This window comes from Colletotrichum aenigma, assembly GCF_013390185.1.
Source record: "Colletotrichum aenigma strain Cg56 chromosome Unknown KSG_Cg56_contig01, whole genome shotgun sequence".
NCBI classification, from domain to species: Eukaryota; Fungi; Ascomycota; class Sordariomycetes; order Glomerellales; family Glomerellaceae; genus Colletotrichum; species Colletotrichum aenigma.
In genome coordinates this window covers 3,093,217-3,105,939 of record NW_023500907.1, presented here as the reverse complement: position 1 = coordinate 3,105,939, position 12,723 = coordinate 3,093,217, and the positions used below count along the sequence as shown (strand labels likewise).

Sequence of the window (12,723 nt, the reverse complement as noted above, 5' to 3'; positions counted from 1 at the left end):
CTCTCCTAGGCAAGTCCTGTCTGCCACGTGCCCAGCTCTTTCCATCTCACCAAAAAAGCTCTCTTCAAGAGTGGCAGTCACCCTGTTGACATCCGCAAACTAGAAGGCAGGCGTTGCTCTTAGTGCAGCTGCCGGAGAGCGCAGTGGCTATCCAGAAGCTCATAAATCAAGGTGTTTACCCGATTATACATTTTTCAACGATATTCGCTGCACTGAAGGAGCACCAGACATGGCAGCATCAGGAGAGACGTTCATGAGGTAGAGTATCGCAAGATCTCAGACGATGGTGTTGTGGCCTCATCTCAGATGGGACGGCGTACAGCGGTACAGCTGGGCAGCAAAAGAGAGGCGGGCTGCCTGATTGGATGGATACCGTAGGCAATTGCCTACTATGGCCAAAACTAAGTTGCTGTCAGCATGGCTGCATGGGATGCGGATCTGCCCGCCAAGATAGTTGCAGCTTAGAGACAACTGTCCTTTCGCAACTCAGTCTGACAAACGACTCAGTGACACTATTTGGAACCACAAGGGCAATTTCGGGAGATTGAATGTGATACCAGCAACGTCTAGCTCTGACAGGCATGCTCTGTGCAGATGATATACATAGCACAGGATCCGAGACGGAAGTTGAAAGCTTCCAGACCCCACATGTAATCGGATTCTTCGGGTCGGAGGGAACAAAGTTTAGAGGGTTTGGGGCGATACGGAGCACCTCAGCCGCTGCGCCGTTCTGGTTACCGCGTAAGGCCACAAACGGGGTGAGGACACAGTTCCACTTTGCAGGCAGCTAGCAACCAGCACCCAGCGTTGGTTCCTGAATATGATCTTTTGGCTGCTATTGATGGGGCCGAGATGACAAAAAAGCCAGCCCTTTGTTTGGCGCAAGACCACGTTGAGCGCCGTATTGGGCGTATGTGTGATCAGTGATCGCGGAGGGGAGGGTGCCTTGCATCGGTCCGCAGCTAATCTTGGAATAATATTCCGTACAGCACCACTCGACCACACACCTGCCCAAGGAACGGGCGGTTCGCGCAGCTCCGGCGATGGCAAAAGTCCACAAGTGAGATTGCAGAATGCAGAACATTACATGCGGAACGCGAACGAGGCAAGGCCGGTCGGTGACTTTCCCTCTGTCGCGGGACCCTTGCCCCATCATGAGGTGAGTGAGGCTGGGAGGTTTTACCACGGTATCCAGCACAGGGTCGCGCAGCCCGTTGGGTGGCTGGAGCTTTGCAAAGTGCATGCAGCAGGCAGTTTGACAGTAGCCTGGAGCTGGACGTCGACGAGGGCCACCTCCACCTCTTGTGCCAGGGTCCCATCGGACAGTGAGCGAAGCGCCAAAAAAGATGCTACCGACAGAGACCAGATCTGGTTAGTGATCAGCCTCCACGGTAGCATTGCCGCTGGATCGCGAGCCGGCAGGGCAGCTTGGCGGGTGGTGGGGACAGGATCCTAAGGCGAGAGAATGGGTCCATGGGTGCACCTTGTGGTGGCAGGATGGAACCGTGAAGGAAGCATGGAGCGGCGACCGCAGACCTTTGCAGCCGGTGAGAACATGGAACTGTGTCCTCACCTCAGGAAGCGAAAACCTTACCCCCAAGAGCCTCTGGGCAGGTCAGCCATTGTTGGCCACATCTGGGTATGGATGGCCAATTTGGTTATCACCAGGCGCGGAACGCGAAAAGGCGCAGACAGAGGAGGAACTATGAGACCACATATTGATATCAATTTGGCCGCCACTGTTGTTGACAAAGCATGCGCGCGTTGGGCCACAGATGGCCTGGGCTGGGGGCAGAAAGACATGGAAAAGATGGGACGGGCTGAGGGGAAGCTGTGCCATCCAACGATGATTGTCTCAGAGGACCGCCCAGACGCAAGTCGGAATGTGCAGAATAGGGGTGCAACTACCAACAGTCAATGGCATGGCAATCGCAATGGCCGCCCGCATAGCACAGGTTCGAGCGTTTGCCTCTGGGTCAAGCAAGCAATCATTTTGACTCGACTAGAATATGATTGGCAATCAATTTGAACTTGGACTTCTCCCCACCGACACCTCGTAAGGCAGACGGACCGGAGAAAGACAAGGCGAGCAAGGGACAGGCACGGAAGACTGAAAATAATATGCCGAGCTTACCTGGTTCAGCAACGGCCGTGGTCTTCACAGCCCAGGCCAGGCACTCGCCTCCAACGCAGCTGGGCAGGTGTCCAACTGTAGCCTGTTTGAAGCATTGGGTTGGATCTTTCCTTCCTCATCTTGCCGTGTACGTTACTCCCGGGCGAGAGTGGTCGGTTGATTATCAATTCACCGTAAGTTGCTTCCAGGCGGCCGAACGGTGGGGGAGTACCTGCCTTACCTGAACGGCGTGCAGAAAGAGGAAGGGAGTGGAGGGGTGAGTGGCCGATTTGCCCCTCACGACGGAGGGAGAAGCACCACGAGAGCACGGGCTGCCTGTGGATTGGGGTAAGTAGCTGCCCGCCCCCAATTTGTATCTCAACGCAAAAATGACTCGTGTCGGTACTTCCGGATACATGCGCCCACCGCTAGAGGGGTGTCAAGTCAAGGTGTCCCCCAATCCGCTAACCCACACAGACAACCGCCGCCGCCTTAGTGAACGCATGAGCTGACGGCGGTTCCTGGAAAAAGGGACACCTGTTCTCAATTGCCCTTTGGAAATCCATGGTCCGAAATCTTGACCAGAAAACGTCCAGCTGGCTCTTCCCTCCACTTCCTACTTAAGACAGGACCTCTTCCCATTCACACCTTTCTGGAGCCCGACTTGTCCGCCTCCCTCTCAAGCGTGAATTTTTCCTTCTTCACTGTTCATTTTCTTCAGGTCAAGAAAGGTAAGCAGCTCTCCCAATCCCATCTCACTCTCCATATCGAGCTCGACGTTTGAAGCTCCCCACTACCTCCACCTTGACCAAACGGTCGCAAAGGACAGCTATCGTGAAAGCTGCCGCCGACCGCCTTCTCCCTCCCGCCACGCCACGCAAAATCTTCACCAGCGACATTTTGAGCTTCGTCGTTTCACTTGACGGAATACTGACAATTCCTGCTTCAGGGTCAAAATGTTCTGCAAGCGTGTTGCCTTCGGCCTCTTGGCCGCCGCCGCCGCGGTTTCCGCCAGCGATGTCACCCAGTTGAAGAAGGACGACTTCAACGACTTCATCAAGACCAACGACCTGGTTCTTGCTGAGTGTGAGTAGCCCGCGATCCAAAACGCTTGCGATCCAGCACGAACTGACTCTCGTCTTACAGTCTTCGCTCCCTGGTGCGGTCACTGCAAGGCCCTCGCCCCCGAGTACGAGGAGGCTGCCACCTCCCTCAAGGAGAAGAACATCAAGCTCGTCAAGGTCGACTGCACTGAGGAGGCCGACCTCTGCCAGGAGTACGGCGTTGAGGGCTACCCTACCCTCAAGGTCTTCCGTGGCCCTGAGAGCATCTCTCCCTACTCCGGCCAGCGCAAGGCTGCTGCCATCACCTCCTACATGGTCAAGCAGTCCCTGCCTGCCGTCTCCATCCTGACCAAGGACACCCTCGAGGAGTTCAAGACCGCCGACAAGGTTGTCCTCGTCGCCTACATCGACGCCTCCGACAAGGCCTCCAACGAGACCTTCACCAAGGTCGCTGAGAAGCACCGTGACACCTACCTCTTCGGTGGCGTTAACGATGCTGCTGTTGCTGAGGCCGAGGGCGTCAAGGCCCCCGCCATTGTCCTCTACAAGTCTTTCGACGAGGGCAAGGCTACCTTCACTGAGAAGTTCGACGCCGAGGCCATTGAGAGCTTCGCCCAGACCGCCGCCACTCCCCTCATCGGCGAGGTCGGCCCCGAGACCTACTCCGGCTACATGTCCGCCGGCATCCCCCTCGCCTACATCTTCGCCGAGACCCCCGAGGAGCGTGAGGAGCTTGGCAAGGAGCTGAAGCCCATCGCCGAGAAGTACCGCGGCAAGATCAACTTCGCCACCATTGACGCCAAGGCTTTCGGTGCTCACGCCGGCAACCTGAACCTAAAGACCGACAAGTTCCCCTCTTTCGCCATCCAGGAGACTGTCAAGAACCAGAAGTTCCCCTTCGACCAGGACAAGAAGATTACCCACGACGACATTGCCAAGTTCGTCGAGGAGTTCTCCAGCGGCAAGGTCGAGCCCAGCATCAAGTCTGAGCCCGTCCCCGAGTCCCAGGATGGCCCCGTCACCATTGTTGTTGCCAAGAACTACGAGGATGTTGTCCTTGATGACAAGAAGGATGTCCTGATCGAGTTCTACGCCCCTTGGTGCGGTCACTGCAAGGCTCTGGCCCCTAAGTACGACCAGCTTGGTGAGCTCTACGCCAAGTCTGAGTACAAGGACAAGGTCGTCATCGCCAAGGTTGACGCTACCGCCAACGATGTCCCTGATGAGATCCAGGGCTTCCCCACCATCAAGCTCTACCCCGCCGGTGCCAAGAAGGACGCCGTCACCTACTCTGGCTCCCGCTCTGTTGAGGACCTCATTGAGTTCATCAAGGAGAACGGCAAGTACAAGGCCGAGGTCTCCATCAAGGAGGAGGGTGCCGAGGAGAGCCAGGCTGCCCCTGCCGCCACCGAGTCTGAGAAGGCCGAGAAGGCTAAGGAGACCAAGGAGGCCAAGGAGGACGGTCACGACGAGTTGTAAAAGGTTTTTCTGGGTTCACAATGAAATGAAACTTTGGGACATCCCTCGGGTTGGGATTTATATACCTCTTGCGCGTTAGGCCCTCCACTTTGCATTACGGTTTGCGGGTAAATTGATGTTCAGTTACGAAGAAAAGTTTTTTAAATGCTGTGATTGATGTTGACGCCGTGCTGTGATTGCTTCTGTGTGTGACAAGACGCCGTCTCCCTTCTCCCACCCTACTAGAGTCTACATATGTGGATTCTTTGTGTGTTCATATACCCTTGGTTGAAGAAGAACTGTTCGCGCACAGACGTGTTAACCTCATTTATAAAGCTCAAGGCGCCCAAACGAAGTTGTACGCACCAGGCGGATGTTGCTTTAGCCTAAATGTATGTTGCCTTGAGTGCAGTTTGAGCATTTCCTGCCCTGGAAGACATGGCGTCCTGCTTTGACAAGGTTTTTGGTAGCTACATCCTTTCAAGCAGTTAGATGACTTCGTGTGAATAAGCGCGGGATAGACTAAGTAGGCCAGGGGCGGACGACGAATGAGCAGATGCTGAACATCACTCTCCTTATAGTTCTGCTTGCTCAGCTGGGTGCCTGGCTTTTGCTTCCTCTTGACTCGACCCAAAAATGCTCCCGACGATGCATTTGTTCCGGTGTTGGGAGATGGCAGGACGGATGGATGGTGGCTTTTATCGATGGTGTCTCGCATCAGTATTGGCCCCAGCGACCATTTAAAAGGTGAGGAAGCAGTTATTTCTATTCGAAAACATAATGCCAGATATCTGATCCATTGTTGAGCAGGTCATATATCCACAGTGCTGAGCTGGTTCACAGAAGAAAATGGAAAAGGAAATTACTCGTCAGCGTCGGTTAGACCACCACCCATAACCTCTCCTGTTGTTTATGGATTATACGAATGGCATAATCACAGCATGGGTTCTGATGATGGCAAGTTTGCCCTGCCCGTCAGTAGGACGCAGGGTTTGGATGTGCGATTTGGGGAAGATGAGATAAATATCAGTAAGACGAAGAGAAAGAAGAGGTCATGATCTGCGGTTCAAAGGAAGTATACCAGGTGGTAAGTGCTCAGTGTAGGTTGTCAGGCGTTTGGCTCGCTTGGATCAAGAAGATTAACTGAGAGAATTTGTTCTGGGGGTTGAAAGATTTGAGAAGGGTGGTTTTCATCCGAGATGGCTTGCGTCAATCAATATGGCGCTCAAAGACTATATAGAGGGATATCTAGCTAAGAGCTACCAGATTTCAATTTTTGTAAGCCAATGCGCATGCTCGCTCTCTATGCTTTTTCTCTTCATTAAGAGGGTCGCCTTGTTTTGCTTCGTAGAGTTCTCAGCCGCGGCAACCAGGTCCACAACGTCGTCGGCCATTCTCCTCTGTTGTGGTTGTTAAATTATACGGATGGAATATCCATTGCTGAAGCTTGCAAGATGGGGTATTGCCTTGAGATCTGGTCACAGCTTGTAATCAGAGTCTGAGACAAGGACTATGCTACGTTCAAGCCCATATTCAAAGGACGATCGCATTCGTTGTCATTGATGAGAAGCACACTGGGATGGAGGTATTTTATACAGGCATGACGGGGATTGTTGACGCCAACATGCCTAAAATGTAACACCAGTCAAGCAACGCCGTTTCGGCATTCATCTTTCGACAATTCGTGTGGTATTATGCATGTCATACTTTCTCGGTCACAGAGGCTTTGAAAAAGCAAGGGTGAATACTCCATTTAGCATCGCATGATGGTATTTGCGAGGGGCATTGGACTCATCTTATTCCTCGGTGGCAAGATTGATGACAACCAGTCACCGGGTTACGTTCTCGGACTAACTTATATTTTGTTGACAAATTGTTTGCGAAGAAGCGGTTCACGACCAGCATTTGTCAACACAATATAACTTAGTCTGAGAAATTGACCCTGAGGCTTGGCTGTTGCCGTCAGCCCTAAACGGCTGGCCCATGTTTACCTCATGCATAGGTAGCCATTTGTCCTTCTGGCCTGCCTAATCTTGACTTCAGACATGGTTATCAGGACGAATGGCTTCTAGCCTATGCCCCAACCCTTCACTGCCTCTTCTTAAAGACAAGACTCGCGGTGAACTGGCGTCAGCCCATCACTCCACCAAGAACACGCGACTCACAAAAGTCCGAAGTCCTGCAGACACCGCCCCGCAATGAAGACGACCTCAGAACCAACAGCCAAGGGCAGAAAACCCCTCAATGGGGTCCGGTAAGCTTTCTTGCGTAAGGTTGAAGAATTCAGGTGCCGTCTCATTCGTTGGGCAACGAATTTGATCCCCTTCTAGGCACCACGTTTGGAAAAGCGCTGACGGTTCGTCTGACTGTACCCACGATGATGGGTCAGGTACGTTACACTTGTCCAAAGTCCACAATATCCATTGGTACGATCGGATATCGAAGTTGCATGAGTTCAGATATAATTTGAAGGACCTTCGTGTAAGGTGACATATTCTCTCATCGAGCTTTCCGTCTCACAAAACACCATTCTTTTCACACCCTCTACCTAATTCAAACCCCTTGGTCAACACTCGCCCAGACCCCGCTTGAACAATGTCTTCCAAGCCAGTTATCGTCCTCACGCCAGGAGCATGGCACTCCCCCGAGTCCTTTGAAGTCTTCCAAACTGAACTCCACCAGAGGGGGTGGGAGACCAGGGCCACGACGAACGTTTCCGTCGGCGCCGAGCCACCTACGAAGGGCATGTTCGACGACGCAGCTTCCGCTCACGCTGTCATTGAGGAAATCGCGGATCAGGGGAGGCAAGTCGTCGTAGTGGCACACTCATACGGCGGTATCGTGGGCGCCCAAGCTGTCAAGGGCCTCGGGTACAAGCAGCGTGCCGCGGAGGGGAAGACCGGCGGCGTCATTGCGTTCGTGTACATCGCCGCCTTCGTGGCGCCTAATGGAACCGGTGTGTGGGATCTGACTAGGAATGAGCCCCAGCCGTGGATGAGAATTGAGGTGAGTTGTTGTACCCCTCTATAATAGGGGCAAACCTGATCGTGATCCTAAACACCAAAACCGTAGGACGGAAAGATCTTCGTAAACAACCCCGAACAGGTCTTTTACCAAGACGTGGCCCCCGAGATCACATCAAAGTGCGTCGGCATGCTCAAGCACCAGACCGTCAAGGCATTCGAGGAGCGTGTGACCTACGAGCCGTGGCACGACATCCCCTGCGCGTACATTGCGTGCGAGGACGACCACGCGATCCCGTTCTTCGCGCAGGAGATGATGGCGCAGGCGCTGGGCCCAGATGCGTTGAAGGTTACGTTTAAGGCGACGTCGCATTCGCCGTTCTTGTCGAGGACCGCGGAGACGGCCGAGTTTGTTGAGAGGGCGGTACGGATGGGTGTGGAGGATGTTGGTGCTTAAAAGGGGAGGCGAAGAGTCTCTCATATTAGACACAACAGTAGATTGGTTCTTGCACGATAGTTAGCGCGGATGTTGGAGAGGGTTGTGAGAGATACCGATCTCGCAAGGACGAATAGCATCTTTTGCTTTTCGTTTAAACTAAAAGCAGGAGCATGTGATACACATAAACCTAGGCCAACGGAATTGGAAGATGGAAGATGGAAGGTGAACCAGAAGAATATAGGCCTTTTTGAATTGACAGAAGGCCCTTTGGTACGGAGGTTGAGCTCACATTCGTTTGTCCTCATTTTGCGCTGCTGGCATTTAATGGCCAAGGCCTCGTTCTTAACCACCGGATCAATCCCTACTACACCTTGATAACCCGCCAGTCCAATCCCGTTTTGATCACCATCAAGCTATAATAATTCTCAGTTCAGGAAAACCAGTTGAGGAAAAGAATGCAACCAGAAGAAGAAGATAGCTACGGTAGGCATCCACGTGTATCAGGTTTCAAGGCGGAAATGTTTACGAACATAGGCATCATTATAACCAATCACGGCGTCGTCTTCGCCGGTCGCCGACGACCCTTCACTGCATTCTTAACCCCCAACGTGCGGGTTAACGACCCACCCTTCATTGTTGCTGATCAGTGTGTGTAAACTCATTAGAGCAATGCTGTATGTGCAAAGTTGACGTCCATTAGGATACCTCTTCAAAATTCTACAAGGTACTATCTAACACAATGCAGATTGAAAACAACAAGTAAAAAAAAAGCAAATGATGGGGTTGTGTTTCTTTTGGTTTCTTTTTGGTGGTTCCCAACGCCTCGCTGTCTTTTTTGGTGTAAAAACATACAAGTATCCTCTCCCATATACCCAGAGAGACGGATAGATCGCCACTTTTTCTTTTCCTTCTCCCGTAATCTTGTTTACGTCCAGAGGATACAGGTACCGTCGGCGCCGGCGCTGACACACCACGGCTCCGAGGGGTGCCAGTCGACGTCGAGGACGCCGAGCTTGTTGACGACCTTGTGACCCTTGAGCATCTTGACGGGCACGATGGTAGGGTTCTCCATGAGGTCGCTGACGACCTTGCCGTGGAAGATCTGCAGGGTTCCGTCGTCGGAGGCGTCGGCGAAGAGGGGCAGGCCGCGGTGGAACTTGACGGCGCGGATGGCCTCGGCGTGGAAGCGCATCGTCTTGAAGGGGCGGGTGGAGAGGTCGAGGTCGTGCCAGAGGAGGCGGCGGTCGTAGGAACCGACGACAATGTTGTCGCCGCCCGAGTGGACGTCGAAGGAGGAGATCCAGCGGGCGCCGGGCTGGATGACCTTGATGAGCTCCTGGCGCTGCAGGTCGTAGCAACGGATCATGCGCTGGGTCGCGACGAAGAAGAGGGGGCGCGAGGGGTGGAACTGGGCCGTCTGGGCCAGTCCGGGAAGCTTCCTGAAGGGGATCTGAGTCAGATGCTTGGAGAGGGTGTGGATGGCGACGGCGCTGCGCTGTCCTGTGGGGGAGACGGTGCAGAGGAAGTCGCCACGTCGGTGCCAGTTGATGACCTTGACGGTTGATCTGACGGTGGCCTTGAGCAGGACGCCGAGGGCCTCGAGCTTGGAACCAGGACGGGCCCACTTGCCGGGCTGCTCCTTGGTGACGGTGGCTGTAGGCTGGGGGTTTTGCGTCGCGTAACCGAAGCCGGCATCGAGAATGTCGCGGCTGGCCTTGTCGACGCCGTCGGCTCCGCGTGGGGGCACGGCGAAGAAGATCTCCTCCCCGGCGGCCGCTGCCAGGATGAAGGTGTCCTTGGTCGGGCGCCAGCGGACGACGTTGACGGCTTCGTCCAGGCTGATCTTGGCGGACCACTCCTGACGACCAGTGCGAAGGTGCCATAGACGGATGGTACCGTCATCACCACCACTGGCAAGCCATTCTCCGTCAGGGCTGATGGCGGCCGATCGTACACGGCCCTCGTGACCGCGGAAGACGGTCTGACTGGACGTGGGGAAGGGTCTGAGTTCCTCGGGGCGGGGAAGCTTGGGAAGGAGCGACGCAGGATCGATGTTGAGCCTGTTCTTGCGCACGCGGGGCGCCAGGTAGAGATCGAGACAGCGCTCGAAGCGCTCCTTGACAAACTCGCCGTAGGCGGGGACCTTGCGCAGCGAATCGAACTTGGCGGGGAGGTATTCCTTTTCCCTGTCTTCGGCGTCCGCCTTCTCCCACTCCTCCTTCTCGGCCTCGGTCGGGAGGTACTCAGGGGGCGGGTTGTAGCTGAGGTCGTAGCCGGGCGGCGGGAGCTTGGGTGCGGGAATGTTCATAATGTGCGGCGGGCGCTCCTCCTCGTTCGCCCAGATGTCGTAGTACGTCTCTTCCTTCTCGGCCTCCTCCTTCTCCCTCTCTTCAGGCGGCTTGTACGGCAGGATGCGGCCCTCCTTGATGGCCCTGACGAGCTTTGCGATCCTCTTGGCCTCGTGCTTGGAGGGGACGAAGCGGCGTTTCGGTTCGGGGGCGGCGCTCAGGGGCATCTTCTCCTCGTGGGCAGTAAACCAGTGGACCATTTCCTGTGTCCTGTCAGTATGCGCGTCGGTAGCGTGAGGTGCAATTGAAACTTACGGGGTACGGGTCGTAGCCCTCCTCCGGAACCTCGTTCATCTGGACGCGGCGCAAAAGCTCAAGCTCGTCCTGGCTCAGGTTGAGAGGCTTGCCGGTCGCGGGGTCCGTCAAGCCGGTCCATCCCTTGGGGATCTCAATGGTCTCCAGAAGAGCGTCCAATGCCTCGCCGGTGGCCGGGCGCATAATCTTCTTGCCATTGATATCGTAACCGATGTGAGGGTAGGAGTCGTAGAAGGACAGAGGGATGTTGCCAATGGTGTTGGCAGCCTCCTGGGCGTCGGAGTCATCGGAGTCGTAGACGGGATCGATCTCATCGTACTCGTAACGCTCGTTGCCATTGGCGTCGGTAACGACCCTGTAGTTGGGCTCGTCGTCGTCGTCGCCATTGGCAGCGGAGAGCTTTGTTGCTTTGAGTTTCGCAGAGACGTCTTGGTCCTCGCCATCGGATGGAATGTCGTCACTCAGGATGTCCTCCTCGTCCTCGTCCTCATCCTCAGACAAGTCGCCGTTCAGCTCTGCCTCGTCGCCAGAAGACTCGGCGTAGTCGGAATCATCCTCGCTCTGAGACAAGATGCCCTCCAACGTTGCATTGCCGAATTCCTCCTCGGCAGGAGCAGTAGACGCCTGCGGTTCTTTCCGCTTGCCTAACGCTTGTCGTGGAGCCATTGTGGTGGTTCAAAGCCAAAAAGTTGCCTTGGTGGAGGGCTATTTTTGGAGCTTCGCGATGCAGGTGCAGCCAGCGCCCATTCCCAAATTTTTTTTCTGCGACCACTTTTCTGCCGTCGTTAGTGCTAGCGCATTCCACACCGCCCAGCGGGGTTGACCGAAATCGAAAAGTGGGTCATTGGAAGCGTGCCGGGGGGCTGGTTTGTGTTCTGTCAAACACTGTCAATCGCTATGAAATCTGCCCTACGAAGAGACACCGCAGGGAGCCACGGGCGACTCTCAGTGGTTGGCAAACGCTCGAACTTGAGACAGTCGCATACATCACCCGCTGCACCATCACAGATGTCAGTTTCTCGAAGAAGTGGAGCGACTGGACGATGTGAGGATGACATATTCTAAGCCATCTTGACCGCTGCTGGTCAAGACACGTTACTGAAGGCAAAGCCAACCGACATCACGAAGCCTTCCATTTCTCTCCCGTCCGGCGAATTCCCATCATCAACGCATCTCAGAGCGCTGTAGGCTTGGGCCGGGTAGCCCGTGCAGGGCCTTACAAGGCGTCCTTCAGCTGTAGCTCAGCTAACCCCAAAGCAACCGTCCAGTGCTCAAATTGCTACAACGTAGCATGAGACTGACCGGCGTCAGGTCCCATATGGTTATTCTTGGCACAAATGGCAGGACGAAAAGGCCCGTTAAGGTCAAATAACACAATCTCCAGATCCCGTAAGGTTGCTGATGGCGCCGCCCTACGGCAGACGCAGCATGCTTCCATGCCTGAAGGGGCTTGAAGCCGAAGAGGAGGCTTTGGGGCTTTGCCGTGTCAGTTGCAAGATGGCTATTCAAATGTCCCTTCGTCAGCCCAGTCATGCCATCGGCGGCGTGGAAGCTCCGGCACGCAGCGAACATACCGTATGGAACGGTTTTCAAAGGGAGAACCTTCTCATCCATGTGTTATACGTTAGTGCTGCTATTTTTCCATGCCGATGAGTCAAATGGCTTCATTTGCCATGCTCTCGGCCAATCACGGCGCCACATATGCTGCGTAGAATTGTGCCAAGAGAGACTCTGTCCCGCGGTCCATCGGGTGTTAGCTCGCCCTCGTAGCTGTCACCTATCGTGAGAGAGAGTACTGTTTCGTGGCTTCTGCGAGGTTGAGCAGAACTGAGACCCGACAGCCTGGAAACTTCGGCGTGTGCTCAGTCGGGCATCTTTACTCGAAGGAGAGGTTTTGCCCGTGATTTGAATTGGGTATCTAGGCGCGTGTGTGTTGATGAGAGTATGAATGCGTGTACAAGAGTGATTAATGATGAGCAGATATCTGGTTGCCTGGCCCAAAGTACCTGAGATGGAAGCCCCCAATCCCGCCTACGGCTCCAACGTTGAACCTCCAACAACGACCTAGCGAAAGTACATCGGA

At 54.6% G+C, this 12,723-nt stretch overlaps 3 protein-coding genes across 3 annotated transcripts; 2 read left to right on the top strand and 1 right to left on the bottom strand.

Annotated features, from left to right (window-relative positions):
• Positions 1-3,069: 3,069 nt before the first annotated feature.
• Positions 3,070-4,656, top strand: PDI-1 (Protein disulfide-isomerase; the record flags this gene model as incomplete). Its single annotated transcript, XM_037316098.1, has 2 exons — positions 3,070-3,199; positions 3,260-4,656. The coding sequence occupies 2 exons, from the start codon at positions 3,070-3,072 to the stop codon at positions 4,654-4,656; spliced, it is 1,527 nt and encodes a 508-aa protein (XP_037185516.1).
• Positions 4,657-7,230: 2,574 nt separating this feature from the next.
• CGCA056_v000836 (uncharacterized protein) lies at positions 7,231-8,055 on the top strand (the record flags this gene model as incomplete). The annotated part of the gene is made up of 2 exons (XM_037316097.1): positions 7,231-7,641; positions 7,708-8,055. The coding sequence occupies 2 exons, from the start codon at positions 7,231-7,233 to the stop codon at positions 8,053-8,055; spliced, it is 759 nt and encodes a 252-aa protein (XP_037185477.1).
• A 907-nt stretch (positions 8,056-8,962) lies between these two features.
• erb1 (Ribosome biogenesis protein erb1) lies at positions 8,963-11,306 on the bottom strand (the record flags this gene model as incomplete). The annotated part of the gene is made up of 2 exons (XM_037316096.1): positions 8,963-10,588; positions 10,641-11,306. 2 exons carry the CDS (start codon positions 11,304-11,306, stop codon positions 8,963-8,965), a joined length of 2,292 nt encoding a protein of 763 aa, XP_037185518.1.
• Positions 11,307-12,723: the final 1,417 nt, after the last annotated feature.